The sequence below is a fragment of the Hirundo rustica genome, chromosome Z, assembly GCF_015227805.2.
Source record: "Hirundo rustica isolate bHirRus1 chromosome Z, bHirRus1.pri.v3, whole genome shotgun sequence".
Lineage (NCBI taxonomy): Eukaryota > Metazoa > Chordata > Aves > Passeriformes > Hirundinidae > Hirundo > Hirundo rustica.
Window position 1 is genome coordinate 32265356 of NC_053488.1, and position 24595 is coordinate 32289950.

The 24595-nt window shown below is 36.1% G+C and overlaps 1 protein-coding gene across 12 annotated transcripts in view; it reads right to left on the bottom strand.

Annotated features, from left to right (window-relative positions):
* Window positions 1-24595, bottom strand: part of NFIB (nuclear factor I B) — a 148379-nt gene that overhangs the window by 20975 nt on the left and 102809 nt on the right. For 4 of the 12 annotated variants that reach the window (XM_058423988.1, XM_040089351.2, XM_040089353.2 and 1 more), the window contains 4 exons: window positions 18498-18629; window positions 15925-16109; window positions 5473-5638; window positions 1917-1999 (listed from right to left, as the gene is read on the bottom strand). The exons of 1 other annotated variant lie outside the window; for it this stretch is intronic. In XM_058423988.1, coding sequence (XP_058279971.1) covers window positions 1917-1999; window positions 5473-5638; window positions 15925-16109; window positions 18498-18629 — 566 coding nt within the window. Of the gene's footprint in view, window positions 1-1916; window positions 2000-5472; window positions 5639-8984; window positions 9057-15924; window positions 16110-18497; window positions 18630-24595 lie in introns of those variants that run through there. 7 more of the 12 variants (XM_040089352.2, XM_040089356.2, XM_040089358.2 and 4 more) reach the window with 5 other exon arrangements.

A 24595-nucleotide genomic window follows, 5' to 3' on the forward strand; every position in this document is an offset into this window, starting at 1 on the left:
AGTGACATTAAATAATTTTTCTGCTTCTGAAGTGAATGTGAGATCTAACTTAGCTTCCCCTTCCTTTTAAGCCACTTAGCCACAGCTTTTACTACAAAAGGGAGTATCAGATATAATGAACGTGAACAACAAAGACCTTTGAGATCGCTTTCACTTTGCTAGTCCAAAAGACACTGCAGAAATTTTGAAATCTATTTTGATCTATACAAAGACAAAAATAAATATAAGATGCAAATATTAGTAATATATATGTCAAAATTCAGCCAGGAGAAAATTAAATATGCTTCTACTACTTTCTGGCATGTCACAAGAAGTTTAGAAGTTTTTCAATGAGCTTGGAAGGTGGAGGACTAAGCAGGAGCAGTCTGCAGAAAAAATTGTGTCCAAAAATACCGAGGGGAAAAAAATTATTGCACATCCCTAAAATAACAGGATATCAGAGACATTTCAAAGAATACAGTGTAAAACTTCACAAGAAGTCCATGCATTACATTCATTGTGCATAAAAAAGAGAGATGTTGTGTGTGTAATATTCATATGCTGTGAAACTTAAAAAAAAAAACAAAACAAAAGTCATAGTAATTATAACACATTTCATAATAAAAAAACCTTTGAGAGGTTAAAAAAATCCATATTGTTAAAACAATATGCCAGAAAAGTTATTGAGAAATTAATGGCTGGAAAACTCACTAATAGTCCTTAAATACATTCATAGAAGTGTACAGATGTTTGAATTTAGGTCTTACTAGTTTTTTAAAAAAAAAAAGTTGGCAATGTGTCAGTATTTTTAATAAATTATCATATTTATGATTTTCTCTGAACTCTGCATGTGGTGACCTTTAAAATGGACATACTGCTTCCTTGCCCTGGGAATGGGTATGAATAGGGAGTTTCAGATGAAGTATGGGGCAGTTATATCTCAGCAATGTAGAACTGGTAGATTTTACTGAAAAATGAAACAAAAAATGCATATAAACTGCTGACAGGAACAGTCTGAGAAAAAAATACAGTACAGCAAAAACCAAGACCTAGTTAACACCCTCCTTCTTATTGTTACATTCAGCATTTCTCCTTGTATCATTTCACACACAGTGAATTTCAAAGACCTCTACTGTTAAAATCTACAAGGAACACAAACACACATCATAAAGTACATTAAAATTCTAAAGGGTCTGAATTTATTTTTGTAATGTACCATTTCTGTATGTGCGTGACCTTGCTACCTACTGCAGCTAATTTATTTATATGCCATCATTAATCTCAGCTCTATATTTTCATAGTTTGGGTAAACACTTCATTTGCATTAAATTTACAGCATTAATGAGATGTGAAATTTAAAATGCTACTTGAAATATAAATGATGTAAGAAACTAGAACAAAGGCGTAGTTTTATCACATTTGAAATCATCAGACCAATTTGAACCTATTACACTAGAAAGGATTATGTGTTTCCTTGAGAATTCAGTTTTATAACAGATCTTCTAAAACTAAAATGAAAAAATGCATTAAGCATCTGGAGGCAGAGGAAACAAAATAACTTGAAAATGATAAACTGTAATTTTTGCTTTGAAAGTTTTGCTTATTTTTTAAGTTGACTTTGAAATTTGTATTTGTTTCTTAAACACCTCATTCTACTTTTTAAAATCCTATTAAAGATTAAATGTATGAACTCTCGAAAATTAAAATATTGAAAGAAACGTATTAGGAATTCCTTAAGATAGGACAAATCTAAGAAACAAAGAATAGGCTAAATTGGTATTTCTTGAAGCATTCAGTTTGTTTTGAAACTTCATCTTCACTTGACAAATACTGAAACCCTCAAGATTTCAGTCTAATCCAAGATATCATGGCAGCATGTAGGAAGAAATACCACAAAAGCTTCTCTATATCATTACACCTATGTGAAACTTGCCCACCTGTTGCTGGTGTAGGAAGGATGGGTCTCTTGGGCTTAGTCCCACATATCGATTGGCTTGGGATGTGCCTGAGGCTGTGTAGGCTGATTAAGGAAGAACAAAACATATTGATAAAAATACCAACCTATCATATCTATTACCTTGTGCAGGTACAGTAAAAATAAGAGAGAGCCAGAGTTATGATTTTGCAATATATAGGATGTGTCTTTGGCTTTTCTTTAAGAGAAGGCAAAAGAAATATTGGACTAAATTTGGAAAAGCATGTGTAAATTCCTATAAACTTCAATGGAAGCTGCATGTGCAGGTAAATCATAATGATGTCTCTTGACAACAGTAGTTCCTTTGATTAGTTTTTTACAAATTATTTAAAAGTGTATTTATTTGAACTAATCACTTTTTAAATTTTTATTATACAATCTAAAGCAACTGTTAAATCACTGAAATTACAAAGCTGAGAGAAAATATTCATGACCACATTATTTTTCTGTAAAGGACCTGTTTTTACCAAGGAAACAGCAAACAACTGTGAAAGAACAACATAAATTAGAATAAAAAACTCGGTTTACTTATGTGGCATGAAATTAATCTTTACAGTAATGGGGGATAATCTGATTTATATTTGCCTAAGAAGGGAGCTAATTCTTACTGTGCAATATAATAGTAAATATTCAACTCTGCCATACATCAGAAAACAATATTTTCTGAGAGGAACTTCTAAAACAATTTTCTTGCTGCCTGCTACAGAAAATTGAAAAAACCTGTTTTTGAGGAGAAAGATAATTGCAAGCAATGTTGCAATTAACTACAGAGAATGGATCCTTCACCTGTAAGACATATTCCTGCCTGGTCCTAAATGTCATTACCTTCTCATGTCTTTTAGTGGCACTAATCAAATTATTTAGTCTTACCCAACTTCCCAGTGTGGAGATGCCCACACTGCAAACTGTAATGTCATAACCTGGAAGCTTTCTGGAAAAATGGCAAAGGCCTAGTAGCAAACCACTAAAACTGGACAGACATGTACAAGCATGCCAGCGAGAAGCTAGATAAAAGTACTTACTAAACTGGCCTGCTAATACTAATTTAATGTGGAAAAACCCAAGAAAATATATTAATTTGAAGAAAAATTAAAATTATATATAAACAGGCTTTACTGAAAAAATATCATAAGAATTAAACAGTTATTAGAAGAAAATTATGACAGAGGCCATAGGGTTCCCCAAATATTGTTAAAGCCTAATGCTCTTTCTCATTAATAAAAATTACGCTATAGCACTTCAGAATGAAAAGCAGTGCAAATCATTTGCCAAATTATTCTCATCACACAGAATAATAATGTTTTGTCCAAGTTATATAAATACATAACAGTATATATTTTAAACCAAGCAATTAGTCACTGAAAATAAAAATAAAACTATGCCATAAAATATATTTAGTGTTGATTTTCCCATTAAGTTAACATTAGTAATCTGTGTAGTGGACCTATTATGACTGATAATGCAGTTTGACTAACAATATAGTTTATGTGTATTCATACATAATTTATATATCAGACATACATAATCCCTCAATTTCTTGTTATTTTCTTCATCCACAAGCTATATTTCTTTATTTTTAACTTGTCTTACAGTTACTAATCCAGTGTCAAAAGCCTTTCCCAGGGAGATAGACTAAAGCAGTTTTCTGAAAATCATAACACTGAGGTGTTTTACACTATCTTGTAGACAGTATGGCCACAGTAAAGTAAAACTGGCATACAGGAATTTTTCCTTTTATTATTTATGTGTTGTAGTGGCAAGAAATTACTTGGAAACTACTATGGAAGCATGAGGAAGCCTTATTTTAAGTATCTAAGCCAAGGTGTTCTAAAGGTTCAGCAGGAATCAGCTACTCAGGTTCCCACGAATTGCACAAGAAACTGGGTAATGATTTAACTGGAAAATATAGTTCAAATTGTTCACTTGGTAGGACAATGTACAGATTTAGTATGCTTTCCTATAGTGATGACTAAGGTCATACTACCAGAAAACAGCCAAAATCAGTTCTGGCATTTATTGTGTTCTTTTTTGCCATTTTTATCAGAAACCGCATCCTCATCTGAGATATGTAGGCCAAGCACAATCACGTCAAAGTAGAATGAAACCACAAACACTTGAAACTGCACAAGAACTTACTTTTCTCCGTTTTCTGTTCTGATGTAAATGTTTAGAGTAACAGTTTCTACTTTGATGCTAAGATGAATTCTTCTTAAAAGGTCCAAAAACTGTACCACAAATCACCAGTGGGGCTACAGCTAGTCTTTACTACTTCTTTATGAAACTAATATACTGAAAGGGCAGAAAAAATGCTTACATAAATCTTCTAGGCTTTTTTTTTTTTTTTTAAATACTTGAGCAGTAGTTTTTCCAAAAGTTACTACTACTCTTTTATAATAAACAGTTTTCCTCCTTTCTGTCTTGTCCCTTTGAGTCTCACCTCTGCATCTGATTCTAATGGAAAGTTTTAAACTAGCATAACACTGGAAAAGGATGAAGTTTATGGTCTCTTTTAATGACAGACCAACAGTTAGGGAGCTTATTTGTAGTTCAAATATTAAATAGGTCCAGAAAAAGTAATTTCAGTGTTACAAACCCTAACGAAACGAATACTTTTAAAGACTTTTAAGATTTTTTCCAAGAATCTGGAAGTGTCTCCTAAAAATCTTCACTACTCTTATAAATGCTGGCAACACTGGCCATCTTCAAAGTCCAAATACAAGTTCAAGAACAACAGAAATACAGAACACAGTTAAAAAGCAACATTCTGCACCACTGATCATAAATACTCTGAGGGGAAGAAATTAGCCTAGATATTTGCCCTCATTCCTAGAACTGCAATTCCATTGAAGATAATAGGACAAATAACGTGATCCTATATGTATTAAAGAGCTTAAAACATTGAAGTTAGAGTTTGTTATTTTCTATTTTAAGAAACTAAACAAGCACAAAGAGTGGATCTACCATCCTTTGTAGAAATGACAAGGATTTTTTTTTTTCTTTTTTTTTTTTTCTTTTTTGCCACAAGAGGGGTTTTTTTGCTAAAAATGACACAACCTATATTAACATGCAATTATCATAGCTCGGATTAACTATGCCTTGTAACAAGGTTTGATTTCTGTAGGAAAGTTAATTGAAGAGCAAATTATCCAGTCCCTGTTTGGAATTACACCTGTGGGCATTGTAAAACCTTACTGTCTGGGTGTGCTTCTCAATGTCTTAACAATGTCCACCTCAGAAGAAAAAAAAAACACATTTTCTTTTCCTTGAATAGTGGTCCAATATTCAGGCTTTTCCCTTTTATTTAGACCGTCATGTCACAAACTTTGGTTCATGTAACATGATCCATTGGTTGAAATTCTGGGAGGAAAAGCTTTGCAGTCAGATCATGTTTGCTCTCCATGTAAAATGATGAGCACTCACTTGGTCAAATAGTAGGAAAAGGCGCCTTTTTCTGGCCTCAATTTGAAATCATATCAAATCTCTGATGGACATTTTTTATTTCCTAAAGAAATACTTACTGGTTGCTGTAGGTGAAGATGCCTCACCTTCAGTGGATGTAGTGATGGGTTTAGTATCTGTCATGGTCAGGGTCACAGGTCGCACCGCACTGTGATGGGGAGAGGGTGCCAAAACTGGAGTAAAATGGCCAGGCACTTTCCCTACTACTTGACCACTGCTGTTAGGCTACAAAACAAAACCAAGAGAATGCCTTGTGAAACATACACATTGTGTTTAAGGAACCTACCTATCTTAGGGTTTTCCAGAACTGCCCATAATCACATCATCATAGCACCTATGTTTTGGAATGTGCTGTTCTAAATAGGCTATGAATTTCCACGTGGTATTTTCACCAGGCAGGTCCCTTTTCAGAGAGGTAGTATATGCTTAGGTAGCAGTACCTTTTGGAAAACATTCTTCTATATTCTTCCTTTCTGGGTGCACATGCATCAGATTGTTTCAAAGTATTTTTGCTGCTCATGCAGTATCTGTGAACCAAAATCTCATGACAGCAGGAGTAAACTGACCAGGCAGAGGCCCTAATGTATGAAGTATTAAGAGCAAACAACTGAAGTAAAACCTCTGTTTTCACATGCCATGCCACTCCGGCTTGGAGGATAACCAAGACTTGACTACAGTTGTCCACAGAGATTACTCACACTGGAAGGCTAACTAATGATTCACAATTTGGGAATAGGATAAAGGATTTGGATACGGTGCACTCTAATGTACACGTCATAAGATCTGGCAAAAAGCCACCTATTAAAAACACAGAAGTGTTTAATAATGGGAACTTTGCAAGCCAAGAGCGTAATAACTAACACTTCTTTCATAGATACAAGAGGCTGTCTGCCATGCTAGGTACAGCTCATCAAGGTAACGTGATACTTTCGACATGTAGGCGTATCTGAATATGGCAAAGCTGACTGGTAAATATATGTTTATCCAGTGCTTAAACATGTCTCAGACATTCTGCATGGCTGCAGATACTCCAATGGTAAATAACTTGCCATAAAAACTAGCGCATAGTAAATAGTTTTTACAACAGTGACTGTTAACTTCTGTCTTAAACGGACTGTGTGCTCTGTGAGTTATAAGTATTTTAAAAGAGTCATACAAATGTGAAATACTGGGAATCTTTTAATCAGAAGTGTCTTGTCAAATTAAGATAATCTAAAAACATGGACTGATACAGGACACAATTCAACTGACTCAAGGAAAGGTTAAAAGAGGTAAGCATGACTATGATAATGAAATAATAACTGGACTGAGACAATTAACGAAAGTATGTGAGAAATATAAACACACAGAAGAGGAAGGAATTTTTTGGAAAATACAGGAAATACATACTTGGGGTAATGGAATTAAATTGAGAAGGAGGAAATTTAAAATTAATAGCACAAAAAACTTCCTGGAAGTATGATTTACTAGACTTTGCAAATGCAAGGGAGAGTCTTGTTTAGGACATCTAAAACTAAATTAGCAGAAAACACTAGAAAACATAAGTGCAAATGGAAACCAATATGGTGTTCATAGGAATATTGAGCAGTTAGCTATCTCCCCTCACAAGCCTTACAATGAAAAATAACAGTAAAAATGTGCACTAATTAAGAGTGGCAAAAAACCTACTCCTCTTAATCAGGGAAAAAGTCACTCTCTAGACACAACACTTGTCAGTAAGAGATGCTCACTATGCTGGACTGGATTTTCACTATGCTTCTATGGAATCTGCAGCAGAGGTAAGCCGCCTCCCCTGTCCAGGCAGCCCAGCTATCCACACAGGGAATACCACTTCTCAATTGCATCTGGTGTCTTGTAGGTGGAGTCACTGACCTGCATCCACAAGGCTAACTTAAGAGTCTTAGCTTATGTGGTGTGCTAACATCACAAAAGTGACTGAGAATCTCTTACCAAAGTGATCAACTTTTACTAAAACTAAGAAAGAAGATTCCACGAGGTGTATGGATTTAGACAGTATTAACCAGCTCACAAAAGCAGCTATCTCCAAAGACAGACTAGAATAAATTAGAATAAATTAAAACAAATTAGAAAGTCACAGAAAACCATGATGACTTACAGAAATGTATCACCTTATATTGTACTGTAGTGATCCACACTTAACAGGAATCCAGTGGCTCACATGGACCTCAGCTTTGCCCTTATCCATATGCCCCAAATGAGCACACCCACTCCTTGTACAGATAAAGATAAAGACAAAGATTATACTTATACCCTATTCTCTTCTAAACCAAATTCTTCCCTGTGTGATACATAATGGCAGTGCAGTACATCATCCCACTCCATCCAAATAGAGGGTGAAATCCTGTCCTTGTTGACATCCATAGAGAATTTACCAGTGGTTTTAGTACACGCAGTTTTTGATCCCCCAGAACAAGTGCCTCCATTTCTTTATTTTTTTATCCCTTCAATTTTCTCCTAAATGAAAATTCTGTATCTGTCTCACATGCAAAAGTGAATGCAATACAATGACACTGAGGTGTGCTAGACACAGAAAAGAAACTTCTGAAGTAAAAAACAATGAAAACTTGTTACTTCAGTAAGTTTCATTCTTATTGTTTCAAGATTTCACACTCTGCACATTAGATTTCAAATGCAATTGCAATCCAGTTTCAGGTAACCACATACCTGATAGGAAGTTTACAAATACAATTCTTCTTCAGCAATCGGACTGTCTTTGAGATGTCATCCTTTTGACAAAGGTTGTCATAGGAAATGGTACACTTGAAATTTGCTTTTAATTTCAGTGTTTGAAAACAGAGTTTATGAATTCTCATACTCTCCCAAATTCTATTAGAAGAATGTCTCTCATAAGAACCCTTCACAAAACATCCATACTTGTTTTTCTTGCATGCAGTGAATAACAGTACTTATATTTAAGTTATCACAACTAGTTTGCGGCTTAAGATCATAACAGTCCTGAAAAACAGATCACATAATTGTCTCAGAGTTATTGCTATGGTCTGTCTTCAGATTGACGTAGCGAGTGCTGCATCAGTTTATACTCAATTCACACTTCTGTGGTTATCTTTGGAAACACAAAACTAAGAGCTTTTGAAACAAAAGTCTAGATTCTGGATGGTGCAATTGATAGCAGCACAAGCTCATGAACATTAGCTCTCAAGTGTCTCAAGTCCTCTGAGCTGCTTTAAGTTTTCAGTCCAAAAAGGGAAACCCTTTGATCAGAAACATCATCATCTTATTGAAAACTGACAGCTAGAAAGCACTTCTGTGACCTGTTCTCCTTTTGTCCTTTACAGTTATATCAAAAAATATTTTAGCATGGAAACTGCATATCTATCTGGACACTAACCATTTGAATTACAAGTGCAAATACTTACAGCACATCATTTAACATGAATTAATTTTATCCTTATACAAAACAAGTTCTATATTCTAGTTCCAGTTTTCCTGAAAAGATTCTTACAGGCAAATGCATTGCAGGTGAGGAATCATCTGTTACCATCAAATAGGGCATCAATATGTTTGTGTGATGGATTCACAGAGGCAATGCCTGAGGCATAAACCTCAAGCAATTTCCGTAGAGGCAGCTATGTTAGATAAACAAGCTGTGCATCAGAAAAATCTGCAAGGAAAAGAAGTAAATACAATGAAGATCTGGGAAATTTAGCCCCTATTTATGCAGGCATATATTTTTCTACTGTTAGATTGGACACTAATTTGATTTTCAGATGCGTTACAATTTTCAGCTTTTTTAATTCCACACCATCTTGAATTGCCACAGTTTTATGTGGCACATTTTGGGCACATTTATGTGCCCAAAGCCAAAGGCAAGTTTTATTTGCTGTCACAGCTGTAATGTAACTCAGAATGTCAGGCTGTTTTTATCTGATGGTGTATGCTGTGCACATTTTATTTTAATCCTCAGTTCTGAAGTCTGAATAGAAACCTGTAACAGATATGAATACTGACTTTCTTAAAGTCAGTATTCACTGTAGCTCTTTCCCCTAATAGGATTTTCTACGTTATAATCTGTAATTAATCAACCTCTTTTCAGACTTTTGTTCACGCACATGCCCAAATATCAGCCTATTTAACCTTAGTTATTCAGTTAAAAATCAGTGGTTTTTTCATATGGTTCGCTACTTTCAGTGTTACAAAAATATTTCTGATGTTATAATGAAATAGAAACTAGCAACATCTACAGATGAGCTATCCAAACACGACAGAAGTTTGACACATCTTTTAAAAAATTCACGAGCTATTTACTGCTTAAATTATCAAATATATTTTTGCTCACATATGCACTCTTTAAAAAATAATTGTAATTATGCTTCTCAATTCCAAATAAAATAAATCCAGTTTTTCTTGAAATCTTAAGTAAAAATCACCTTCAAACAAATAATTAGAAAAGGCCAGAAATTATATTATTGTGTACATGTCCTAGATGTAGCTACATATGACACTCTGTTAGGTGTTTCAGAAAGGAGTTTCAGGGCTTAATAAAAAATTACTTCAGCTAGCCACTAAACTTGGAGAATAATATATTTGCTCCTCAAAACACAGGCTTTTAACAGAAATTCTGTGTTTCACAATATTATCATATTATAGCCAAGTGATAAACCAGTGAATGCAGTTTAGTCAAATTGGATATCAGGCATTTCAAAATACTGTCACCCATTTCCTCTCAAGGTGAAGTAAAGGCGAAGTTCCAATATTATGGTGAATAATATTACTGAAAAACCCTATGGCAGTGTAGTTTTGAGAAGGGTGATTGAATTAATTTTGTTGATGAAGGTATAGGAGATACAGTTATGGATATTTTTGTCCCTTGCTCCCATATCAAAAATCTTACATTAAAAATTGTCTACTAGACATGTCTGTGAACTTTTGCTCGTAAGTTCTTTCCCTGAGCCCGTATCATTTTGCTGTGTGGTGCTCACAGAGAGTGATGAATATTTTAGAAAATCTACAACGGAAAGAAATCAGAAATTTTTCTAACTTTCCCCCTCTCCTTTTTTTCTAGGGCACCCTAACGCTCCATCACCTCTAAAAACTGAATGGCCAAGATATTGTCCCACCATACACAGCTCAATGGTACAGCAGGCAGTTCCATGAAATGTGTGAAACACATATCCTCAATTTATCACCCATCTGACAAATAATAATGCTTTTGAGACCTTGTTAAACATAAGGGAATGACATTACTAGAGTACCACCACTGAGACTCTAGAAAATAATGTAGGGTAGTTTGAACCTGTTGGGTTCCATAAAGCATTTGCTTCAAGCCTGCAAAGGTTTTCTTTCTGCTGTTGAACAGTAGGGTAGCAACAGAAATGCACTTTGGCTTCGAGTGTCCCTTACCACTTTTCGCAGGAATGAATCTCCCTAGATTCCATATTAAGAATCTGAGTAACTCACTTTGACAGCACATCTTACACATACCTCACTCTGAAAGCCACACCAAAGCTTTGTGTGGTATGACACACAGCCACATGTCTGCTTGAAAAATCAGCTTTAGAAAAATACACATTGCTGTCAGTTCTTGGCTGACAAGATCCCTTCTGTACATTCTATAGGAAATCAAGGTGTTGACTTTGATCTAGAAAGGCCTAAGACTCATTCATTTGATGAACTAATGTATGAATTTTCCTCTTGATGTAATGCTGCTGAAAATGAGAGCAACTGCAGAGTTTCAGTGATCCATGTCCAGACATGGATCTCATAGGACAGTGAAGGGTCCTACATCCTGAATCACAATTTTACCTGTGGGCCCAAACTATCAGTTATTTGTCAACAGGTAGAGCACAAGGAAAACCCCAGTTTTCTTGTATATTTGCCTTAACTATAGGGTAAGTTTGTGTGACAGAAACATGGGAAAGGAATTCTCTTTGTATATAAATGTTCAAAAGATATCTTTATGTTACATAGTATTTCATGCACTCTGGAGACTTTTGCATTTAGAGCAGAATAAATACAAAATAACAATTTATAACTGCAATTAATTTTTAAAACGCCTTGTCAGTAGATAATGTTAAGCTAGGACTCTCTCCATCTTTGCCTCCCAATCACAACCAAAACTTGCACATTGCCTTATTTAAGCTTCAATTATTTTTAAGAAATTACAAGGAAAGGCTTGCCCAAGAAGCTGAAAATTATTAAGCACCAACAAATAAAAGAGGTACTAGCTCTACCAAAGAAACAACATGCACACAGTTTTGGGTTTGGGGTTGTTTTTTTTTGTTTTTTTTTTTTTTTGGCTTATTCTGCTAGTACTCTCCCAAGAACCAACAGGAAATGCTTTAACCAGCCCAAAGAGAGCCTCACAAGATTGCCCTCATCAACACTAAATGACTGTAGTTAATGTATTGAAGAATGTAAGACAAAGGATCTGGTTGGCATCCCTGAAGAATGTGCCTTTCATTGAAGAAAAGGTTCAATATCCCAATCAATTGCAAGAGGAAAATAAATGGCCTCATCAGCTTCCAGAAACAACTATTCTCAAGCACTTCAGATATTTCTGACTTCAAAGACAAAACCAACAAAAAGATAAAGCTGCAAACTAGCCCACTCTGCAATAAAGTATGTTTTATCAGACCCAGGAATTTTAGCCAAATATGCAGTCAAATATGCTGCAAATATGCAGCAGTTCACTCAGCCTGTAGTACGTAACACGTGTAGGACATTTCTTTTAAGAAGAAAACAGTCCAATGCTTAACTCCCATCAAGTTCAGTTAGTTTTAGATTATCATGAAAACGGCATATTTCATCACAAATATCACAACATTTGAGCTAAGGTTATAGGTAAATTGTTCCCTTGATAATGACATTCTCAAAGAGCTTGGAAGATTGTCTACTTCTGTTTGTAGGTTCAGCGAGGAAAAAAAAAAAAAAAAAATTCTTACAGATACCAGGATGTCCATTAGCAGGATTCATCTCAACTTTGTGCTTTACTACATTTCCTTCATCACACTTGCTGATCCTTTTTCTGTGATTCACCACACCTCGATCAGGAAGTTATTTCATTTAACTGATTTATGTTTGGAGGTTTTGGTTTTGATTTCAGCCACAAAAATAATGTTGTGTGTTACAATTTGTTCAGGTTCATTGGAAGTCTTATTCTGATAGTGTATATGATTCTTACACTCCTGAGTAATAATGAATTTCATGTGTGTGCAGATTTGTGTGTGTGTGTGTGTACATAGACACAGAGGAGGTAATATTTTCTAAGATTAAAAGATTCACACATCTGGAATCATTCAAAAAGGAAATAAATGCTGGAAAATTGTGGTAGCTTTGAAAACCTCAACACACTCTATATGGATAAATACCATAGGTGGATTAGATCCATATCAATCAATCAGGTTTTTTATGAAACTTGCATTGAATAACCAGTATCAATCAGAGACACCTGTACCCCATCATAATACAGACACATCTTCCCACATACAATCTCAACCAGTAACATGAGAACATAGCCAAGAAGAAAAGCATTGAAATAAGTATACTAAAAAGAGCTTAGCAGATTCTAAATCAGTGGAAAGTACAGCAATTCTCAAAACCCTGGGAACTTACCAGACTACTAGCTTGAGACAAGTCCAGCTCTATATCTAACAAGGTCTCATTCTGTTCAGTACATTTGTTTGTTTATTCTCCATATTGAGCAGGGGATAAAAAGCAGATATTCATGAAACCGGCAGCAACAGCTCCCTTTTGTCTAGAACCATCCATTGTTGAACCATTTTTCACTGCAGCCAAAGGGCCTGTTTGAACTTCCTGACTGTTCATCACACATAATTCGGACTATTTAACATAATGTCAAGAAAATTGCTTAGTGCTTCCCATGATGGGAACCTATGAGAGCTCTATATCCTTGAACTAATTTTACTTAAAGTATTCCATTGAATAGCATGACTGTCTCACTATAATCAGTGCAGCAGTAATGTAATTAATCTCAAAATTGCTGTAGGGAGTACAAGGAATCTCAGTTGCTTGTCGTAACAATCTAAATTAGTGTATTACTGAAAGACGTTCGGGAGGAACAGTTCATTTTAGTTAAATGTTGTCAGAGTATCCATCCTTATCCTTTCTATTTCTACAGCTAAATTAAAACTATCATTATAGTTCTCCTTTTGAAATCCAAATGCGCATGTTTTGAGGTGGGAAAGTATAATTAAATTTGATGTATTTCTACAGATGCAGTTTTGCAATTTATAATAATTAAATCTGTTTGAATAAAAATTCATGTTTTATTTAGAAAAGAAAAACTGGCTTGGCTCAAAGCATGCCATTGTATCAGAACAATTCCCTTTTGTCACTGAAACTTCACAGACAGTTGCTTCTTCTTTTCCTAAGCAAAAAATTAATCCTGCTGTTTTACTATTTACAGCCAAGATTTAACCATTTTATTTAGAGATATTTTGACTAGGCATGCAGCTAGAACTTACAAATCTCAGAGATGAATTTCAAATAGCTATTTTTTTAAATACTCTACTAATAGTAGCGATTAATGATAATAAATTATGGTGAATAGATGATGCAGATGCCTGAAATTGTATATTTAGTGTTATTTACCCCATCCCCTCTTGTCAGGAACTAAATCAAAAATCAAATGAAATGAAAAAAAACTATCTTAATAAAAAGGTTATGAGAAGTGATGAAAGTAGTAAATTTGGGCTAGCTAAGTCTGTTATTCCCTATGGAATAGAGAAAAAAAGGAAATCTTCTCAGTTTGCTACTACTCTGTAAAAAAAATCAGCAGACTAAAATTTTATCTTAAGGTCAAAATATTTGGTTTTCAACCAGAGATACAGGAAGAGGTTGGTCAAAAAGCTGAAAGCATAGCTCCTGCTCAATGAATATACTCTCCAATGTTAAAATCATAAGACAGCACATTTTTCAACTGAAAGTCAGATACTTCATTTTGATGTAGGTTTTTTTTTTCAACAAAGATCCAAAGCAGAACATGGAACAATCCAGAGAGATTATCACCTAATCTGCTCTTTTAACATATATAAGAAATCAAAATGTAAGTAAAACAAGCACTGAATAATTAAAGAAATGCATAACAGTAAGGGCCTGATTTAATTTGCATATTTTTTCCCTTAATAGTGCCTAATTAAGACATCAGTTTAAAAAAAAAATCCAACAGAACTCTGAGATTTTCCGCACTGAATTAACGCTAAGGACTTTTAATGGGTGTCTTAATTAGACTTTGTTATTCATGGAAATTTAACACAAATTAAAATCAGGTCCTGCATGCAACATTCCCAGCTGAGTCTCAGGGAAAGTGCTATACAGGATTGAAATAATTTTAATCCATGTGTAGATAGCAATTTGTATTCCGAAGTCAACATACTCCACATTCAGTTTTTGGCTTAATTTGCAGTTATAACCAGCAAAACCCACATTGTTAGGATTTATTTCTCAAGGTAAATTTTGATTTTATGGACCCACTTTTTTTTTTCCTCTTTTAAAATTAATTAAATATATAGAAAGTCATGCAGGAAATTAGCCCATGGGGACAATAGCCACCACAACCTTCTTCACAGTCCAAAGGGTACATATCTGTTATTCAACAGAGAAAGTTTGATTCAGTCCCAAGTTCCATTGCTGCTGTAACCAAAATGAATGCTGCAAAGCCTGTTATTATTGGTGAAAAACAAAACAAAGCCCAAAACTAAATACTGTCATAGCAGCCTCTTCATTCCTGTTAAGAAAGTCCTTCCAAAGGAATCTAACTCTTAGAAGGAAAACCTTACCATTGTCTCTTCAGTTTACATATCCAAGGCTCTTCCAAAAAAACATGCTAAAGCATAAGCAACAGGGCTCCACAAGAGACTTTCAGAAAAGGCATCAAAAAATTAACAGCCTGAGCAGCAAACATTACATTACACTGACATTGGACATATTCCAGGTATTGACAGACCAAGTCTCAACTGCAGTTTATCCTGTAGTGCATATCACATGGTAATGCTCTGTGCTGATGCTATCATGGAAAGCCGTTTTGCACACAGCCCTTCACAAATTACTTCACTAATGGAAAACATGGTAATTCCCAATATCAGACACAACACTGAACCTGTGCAGTTGCCAGGAACGCAAGTACTAACTTGCAAGAGTTTATTTTCATTTCCAGTCTATGGCTATACCTGTATGTCCATACATGCACGTGGACACGTCCATGTATCAGCACACTCCTTGCAGCGGGAGCTTTGCCCCTGGTGGCAAACCTGGAGGAGGGCTGCAGGACCAGGACCTGCCCTGTTGCTGTTGCCAGTAAAGTATTTTTCTTATGCTTGACAGAGGAAAAGCAAGTAAATATGATTTACCTGCACCCTTTATTCAACCATGATGAACAGGTTAAGTTGTATGACTTATATGGTAGCTCCAGATTTCTCTAGGACCAGAACCAGGACACCACTTTAGATACCCTAGAAGACACATATTCCTCACAGGACTTGTTTTGGAGGGTTCACATAATTTTACAGTACCTGGCTAGTCTGCGGGCTGGACGGGTCATAAGAAGGTACATAATTCTTCAGAGTATCCTGAGGATTCAGGTGGGGAGGATATCTGATCGTTGGATGAGAGAAGTAGCTAGATGGGGCAGGAGGGAGAATAGCTTGTGCTGGAAATGGCAACGGTGAAGGTGGAGGTGGAGTTCTAGTTGAGATGACTGGAGAAGATAAAATAAAATTAAAATTACTTCGCATCTTGTTTCTTCTAAAATTCTTCACCTCTGTGTTACAGCAAGAAAAATAAAAAGTCAGTTATAAATCAATGTATTGCACTCCTGCTTTACGGCATTTTTACAGAAAAACCTTACAGGTCCTGCCCTCACATTATCCCAGGAAATGGAAAGTGCAACTGTTTCACATCCATAAATAGTGCATCTTAGTTTGGTTTTGTGAGTTATGCATCATAGTTTTTTCTTTCTTTTTTTTTTTTTTTTTAAACAGGGGTCATTCTCCAGCATAAAAGAATATTCCAATTACGCCATTTTCCCATCTGGAGCCCAAAAACCCAAATCAAATACTAAATAAAGCCCCCTCTTTTTTTTTACAGCACTCAAACTCTGAGGAAAATCACCAAGCCTCGAGACACGGGGATTCCTCACTTCATTGCACTCTACCTGCCTCATCTGGGCATAGGGCAATACCTGCTCATCAATATTGCCACAAATATTTGTTGACCTTTATGAAAATGAACATTCAACTTCAGGGCCTGAGAAACTAATCTACCCCCCAAATTATCTCTGACTAATAAAAAATTACCTACCCTACCCATTTTTATCCTTTTCATTCTCTTTATTTCCAGCCCCTAAAACCACACAATTTTCTATCTAGAGACTGTGTGCAGTGTCTAAATTGACAATGTTTTCACAGTGCAAAGAAGGTGCAGCTTGTCCTGGTGCCGTTGTTGGTCTGGAAGTGTAAAGCTTTCTTTTATCACACAGCACAAGAACATGCTTTCCACCCTTACTACATACCTAGAGAGCACATACTTGTTGTATTAAAAAAAGACATACTTAGTTCAGTGGAAATGGAGAAGAGACAAGTAGTTTCCATTTTCATTAGTGGAAAAATATAAAATCAGGTCTGTAAAGCAAGGTCCTTTATAAACTGTTCAATGGTTCTCTACTGTATCAGCACAAGCACACCAACACTGCCCTTCTGGACCACCTTTCACATCTCTGGGTTTCTTCAGCTTAACTTTTAAAAGGACTTGCTACTTTTTTGGGCATTGATCATTGGCATAACAGAACAGGCCACAAAGATAAAGATGGGCTATTCCAGCAAGTAAATAGTTCAACCACAAGCAAGGTTATGATTGTCACTCAAGTATGTATATGTATATCTTAAAACTATACTCTAAATTAAATATAAAGATGTAAGTACTTTTTTTTTTTTTTTGGGGGGGGGGGGGGAGGGAGGGGGTGTGTATGTGCTAGCAGGTTCATTTTAATCATGGCCCCACCAAGTTTAGTTCAAACAAAATACTAGTTACTGATCTGGCACGTCAGAGCTGTTCAAAACAAACACAAATGAAGAGAAATCTATCCCTTTCATTTCACCCATTTTATATACTCATATGCTTGTGTATCTGCTGGTAGTGGAAACCCCACAGCTACCAGAATGAGTTCAGGACCATTTTGTAATAAAAAACAAGTGGATGTTAGGGGGAAAATAGTCCTTCCACATGAATTCAAACGGAGTCATTTGAAATCATGGACAAAAAAAAATAAAACAGAAACTTCTCAAAGCAAAACTGCACATGAAAGAAAATAACAAAGTTTTCTAATCTGTTTTACTCCTCTAGTCACTCAGCTCTGCTCAAGAAATTAAAACTTTTATATACAGTTTATAAGAAGACATGATGAGGTGCTGAGGTGACCCTTCTGAGGACTGTGCTCTCATCTGAAAACCAGGGTCAGTCTCGCCTATGGAATTGAACAGACCATGATGCTGGAATTTCCCTGTCACAATGGATAAACCCTCAAATGTTGTGCATTCTGACCCATTCCACATATCCTTACTTTAAATGAATTTTTACTATGGTTTTACTAATGATTTCAGAAAATATGTGTTGGAAAATGCTTAATCAGGACTCTTTAGACTCAGCATTCAAAAAAACCACAGGTACTTATTTTATTGTGTCACTTGTGAACATTGTTGTGACTCTCTTGTGTATTAAATCCTGCCTATTTTGGTATTTAAATACAATATAGTCATAGCAACAATTATAAAAAAGGGATTTAGGTGAGAGGATGAAATACAGGGAGGATTTTTCCTCTGTCAGTCTCTTCAAACACTGTACAGTTTATTTTATTCACTGTTTAATCCTAAATCCTTGTTAGTGATTTCCAACAGTCAAATTACCTGAGCAGCTAAATGAACACTCCTGCAAGGATATCCCAACCTTTCCCATTTTTATTTTCACCATTATTATTAATTGGATTAGGTCTCTAAGAGAGTCTGCAAAAATGCATCACAATCTGATTATAGGAAAGGAGAACAGAACAAATTAACAGGGAGGGTTTTATTTCCTCCTCCATAATCCTCACCACTGTGTGCAACTCCTGGGATTCCTGGGTGGTGATGTTGGGGAAAAGTGCTGAGTCTTGATGAAGAATCCTGGGGAGAAGTAGGACTAAACAAAGGCTTTTCAGGTTTCTTCATTGTAGGAGAAGACATGTCTACAATAGAAAAACAATGTAACAGTGACATTGGCTTAGAAGCCTGTCTCTGGACATGCCATTTTATAGGCTGAAGATATTTTTTTCTGCTGTTCTAGCACAAATATTGTATAATGATCCAACTCACCTATGGTGAATAAACTAATTTTAAATTACTGCTTTCAAATTTGAGAATTAAAAATAATGTCGTAGCAGGTCCTTGTCCTGCAAAAAACCCCTGCATTCCTTTCATACCAGACAAGTCAAACAGGGAAGAAATTTATGTCTTTAGAACTTCCCTAGACACTTCTCAGCCCCCCAGAACATCATCAAATCATCTGTTCCTTCAACAGCCACTTAATTTTTGTTTCATTTGTTAATGGAACACCTATACTCAGGTGTGTAGGGCAATTTCCATACACATGCCAGTTTATTATTCTAGTATTTATTATTGCATTACTTCAAAAACTATCCCTTACTCTTCCCAAAACCATAGTGAAACAATGTAACCTCCCTAAGAACAAGGGATACTTCAACTTGTCTCATATTTTCCATGTCTCAAGGATGGTCCTATCACTTCTTCCTCTGAGATTCCCTATCAATAAAAACATCTCTTTAGAGCTCACTATGTGAAGATAACACACTAATAGGGACAAAAGTATCATTTTTAACAAGCTAAATGATGTTCCATAGACCAAAAATACTGGACTTTCTCTGAAATTTTAAATTAATTGATCAATATTTTTTGGACTTTCCACCAAATTATTTCAAATTTAATTACAATATTTTTATAAAACAGACATCAATAGTGTAATTGGTTCCATTTCAAATCAATGGACTTACGTTCAAAAGCAGAGGTAATTTCTTAAGGACTGTACTGGACAGGGGCCACATTGCAGCTGACTTTCTTTCATGGACCATGTTATTTTTAAAAGGATTTTTGACCCTTTTAATATTGGCACACTCTATTCTGCTAAGACAGACCTGCAAAATGTGAATGTCATATTGAGACCAAATTGGACTAATGCTTTCTGAGCTGACACATTAAACTAAGAGTCCATCTCTTTACTCTGCCCCATCCTGCTGTCAAGCGCTGCACAGGTACTGGCACCAAACCCAGAGCAAACTCTGCCTGTGACCCTCCACCACCTCACCCTCCATTTTGCAATTCCCACCCTCCATTTTGATCCTAAATACTATGTTTGATGAGTGCCTGAATACCCTGAAAAGTTCATATCTTCAACAATGCTGCTGAAAAATTATTTATTTGTTTTAAAAGTTTCAGGAAGGAATTCCAATCCTTATTACTTTGAGAATGAAAATAAAACACACTTCTGGAAAAAAAGGAAAAAAAAAAAAAACAAAACGGAAATACAGACGAAAAGCAGAAAGATGCCAAAAGCAATTGGACAAAGTCACTGTAAGGTCAAAATTAATCAGATGCAGTGTCCTATCCTGCTGAGAATGTTCTTCAAATGTGAAATTCTCACATTTTCAGCACTGTTCCAAATCATTATTGTTTGTATTCTCATATTACTTTGGAGACACAGGCACCTAAACAAGCTGCACGTTATACTTTATACATATATTGTAAAGCATCACATCAAGGTAAATAGGGATTATGCAAATTAAAATAGTTAGAACATCTCATCTTCCAAGGTAAATCTGCATACATAGGAAGGCAGAAGAACTGCTGTGAAACATAGCATATGTGGCCTGTTCATCAGCAGCTTGCACAAATGGTGCTCCAGATGTATAGCTGCTCAAGACAGCCCAAGGCAACAATTTCGATCAATTCTAATGTGATAAAATGCTGCAGGGAAAGTGCAGAAACATGTTTACATCAGCCTTTAATTAAACTGTTGTTCACTTCCAAAGAACCATAGGAAACACTAATGAGACATGAGTTTTGGCAATTTCCTCATCAAAGCAAAGACCTCCTTCCTCAGTCTAAGGCAGCTGGCCATCCAGGCAGTTCCTGGATGAATGACATCTTGGCAGAGCACTTAGCAAGCCACCTGTAAGGAGAACTCAGCTGGAATCAAATAGTGACCCAGGACAAGTTTAAACATCCACCTGCCTATTTCTGGACACCCAATCAGCTTTCTTGATCACCACCACAGCATAGCTGTGCTATGAGGAATCCATAAATAATAAATATCTTTTAATATTTTAATTCTAAAACTCTTATTAATGTATTTTCTACTGCTTGGTTTACCAGCATTTCTTTACAAGGTACTCTCTTGCAAACAACAATTTGTAAAGATGTATTTACAACTCATTAGTGTAGCATCACTTCCAGAGAAAGTAAGATAAACCCATATTCATCTTACAGTATATATCACTATAATGAAGGACAAAAAACTATGGAGTCCACAGCACCACTGCCAAGTTATAAAAGGCATCCTTCCATGCTACACTTTTAAATGAACTGTTCTTTCCCAGAGGCAGTACTTGGGATGATTTCTAGTGGCAAATACACTACATACATCACATCCAGCTTGACCTTAACTTCACCTTATCTGATAAGTAGACTTTCATGAAGCACATGAAAACTTAGGTAAAATTTTGAATACACTTTGGATGTCTGTATAATAACAAAAAATCTTACTGTGCTAAAGATACACTTGCACATGTGAAGAAAGAGCAGAGCCACTTTGCTCAGGCAGAACCAGCATCACCAATTTTCTGATGAGCTCAATATGATTTCCTTTAACATTATAAGCATTATGTATTTCTCAACTGTGCATTTTAATAAGGCATCTAACACTGAATACTGACAGCTGATTAACTTTAAAACACAACCACCTCTCCCTTATTGAAAAAAGACTTTTTTATATCCGCCCTAAAGGCTCGGCACTGGGGCTGAATGGAAACAAAGAATCATGAAAATCAAAACATTTTAATTCATTTATCTTCTCCACAAAAAGAAGAAAATATGTGGGGGGACATTTTTTATACAGATATGTGAATAAATAGGAAATAAAGAGATATGTGCCTGAACAGCTGGGTGTCTGAGATAGTTGTTGTTTGTAACAGAGAAAGACGGGATTAGAGTTCCTGTTCTGTATCAGACAGAAAGCAGTCTTTCCAACTAGCTCATGCCTTTTACAAATCAGTACCCTAATCCTTGACTTGTTGCTGTGTCATTCCACTTCACTGTGTTGTCTTGGACCAGAGAGAAAGCCTCCTAAAAATTTATTTACTTCCATGAAAAAGTCTGGTAATTGAGGTTCTCCAGAAGGAAAAATCAACAAAATAAAACAGAACAAACAAATCATAGTCAATTCTGTGCTATGGATTTCTGAGTCATGTTCAGCAACTCTCAAGGTGAAAGACTTTTTTACTCAGTTTTGAGAGAAACAACAGGGTCATGCAGCTGCATGCATACTGCTTAGCAGGTGAGAGTGTTCTGAACTTTAGGACCAGTGTCAAGGTTTGGAAAGAGCTGCTCATTTCACGTTTAAAAGATTGATCTGTTTTACTTCACATTATAAATAGCCATCTCTGTTTTCTTTTACTTCTATGTCAAGTGTGGAAAATCATTTTACATAAGAAAATTTATATTAGATTAGAATATTTCAGTGTATGAAGATTTGGTAACCTCCCATTTTCAAATCAGCATACTTAGCACTGATGCTATTTTCACAGGCACATCTCCAATATTACACAATCCAGTCTACCAGACTGTGACAATTGTTGTCCCGTCAGCAACTAAGCCCAAGGCTAATCAAATGCTCTGTTGTGCTTTTATGGCATTTCACAACAGATAAACCATTTCAATGTGGCATCTTTTGAGATTTTTATTGAAAAATCTAGGAAGAGAAACTAGACTAGAATTCCTACTGGTGTCATTTTCAGGATTGTAAGCTGTCAAGAAAAACACTAAAACAATTCAGAAAACCTACAGCAAAATGAGTAAATTACAATAGCAACGGAATTATTTTTTCATTAGTCTTATAATCAATGACACTATTTTATTTTTCATTGTTCTATAAGTATTAATATAGATAAAAAAGTGATGCAAGAACTTCCAGACAACTGAAACACAAAAGTTAAAACCCTTTAGATGGAGCAGACGTGTCATTCTTCTCATCCTTATCCACAAGAACTTGCAGAATACTGTACCCCATTGCCAACAGTAACATTCCCTGGGCTGTGTTTACCTTGAAGATTTTCTTTACCTCAGCAGAAAGGGGGTTGAATAAGAAGGTTTTTACCCACCTGCCCTTACACCTCCCAGCATACTGGGGGGGAGGCAGGGTGGAAAACCAGACAAGTCCCTGTATAAATAAATTAATGTAGGACACTCTTTGTTGGGGTTCACAACTAGCTGTATAAAGTTGGACAACTGAAATCCTCCATTTCATTACTGATTATCCTATATTTTATGGATAGAAAGCAAAACAACTCAGTACAGTTACTGTAAAAAATATATGCACTAGCTTTTGGAAAGTATAATCTAGTACATGGACATTTAAGCTGAGTTAATTGGGAAACCTGCATACACATTTCCTAAGTGTGCATGCAAGTTTAATTTTTTTTTTTTAATATTTTTTTCACTTTTAATAAAAGGCCATTTATAAAACAGGGGATGACAAAAGCAATGATGGTCATTAATATTAAATATGTGTGCACCAAAACGATCCACATACCCTTTCAAAAAAATGTCCAGCAGTAGGACAGGACATACGGACCTAATCCCATAACTGCTGTTTGACAGTGTCATATGACATAGAGGTAGTTAACTGCCATTCTGAAGAGTTCATGTCTATGTAAATTTACAACTATCCCCAACAAGATTAGGCAGAAACTATGGCATGCTGTTCAGCAAAAGCTGTGGGCAGCAATTCTTCATTCTCATCCTTTAAACATACCTCACCAGGAAGCAACGGTAAGACTCACAGGAGAGGCTTATAATCAGCATGACTACGCTACCATATCTGCATCATTTCCTGTAAGGAGAAAATATACCTTACTTCCCCATGCACTGATCTTCTAGCATAAAGCTGTCCAGCCTTCCTCACCTTTCCTCACCCTCATCTCATACCAGAAACACTGTCCTGCTGTGAGAGCCCCAAGCTCTAGGTGCCATCATGGAGATCCCTGGGATCTGGAGTGCTGCTGTTGGAAGGAGCTGAGAATGCCTCCACCCCTTTCACAGTGATCCACAGCGACCAGCTGCGCCTCTGCAGCCTCTCCTGTCTCACGTCTTCCTACAACTGCAGCTTAATTTATCCAACCAACAGACCCTGTCAGAGGTCGTAAGGGAAGTACTTGGGACTAACACAGAGCTCAGTGGGGTGGCTACCTACTAAACATGGAGCAGACGCTGTGATAATTATCAGGGTACCTCGCTCTCGGGGTCAAATCTTGGTTAGCTCCAGCCCCTGGTGCGTTACCCTGATATTGGACCGAAGGTAAAAGGCAGAGGCGCTCTTTTTCTTCCTCGGGACCACGGTCCCACAGGCTTATTGCAGAACTCGAAGTCCAGGAGGAACAGAAAAAGAGGGAGAGACTCTCATGGCGGGGATTTTTAAAGCCGGGGGGGGGGGGGGGTGGGGGGGGGCGGGGTGCGGAACCATAACCAATGGGAAACAACTGCAGGAGGGGGTGTGAAGGGAGGGACTGACTAAAGGATACCAACGCCAGAACCCAGAGGTGGTGCAGAGCATACCATGTTCAAAATATAATAAAACTGGTTTTGTGTTCAAATATGATAAACCACCCAGTGCAATATAATAACAAAAATGAACTATTTAGTGCACTACAACAAGTAATGAGGCTGACGTTGGAAACAGACATAAAAGGCATCAGATTCAAAATACTGTGTTACTATAACATTTATACATGTATATACCCTCATTGAGAAAGCCACTGTTGTAAAAAACCCTTAAGCGGCTCCCATGTATTTCAGGTACTTGAGCAATATTTGTTTATCTTTACACTTCAGAAATAGACAGAGCCATTTCATCATCTACGAGTTA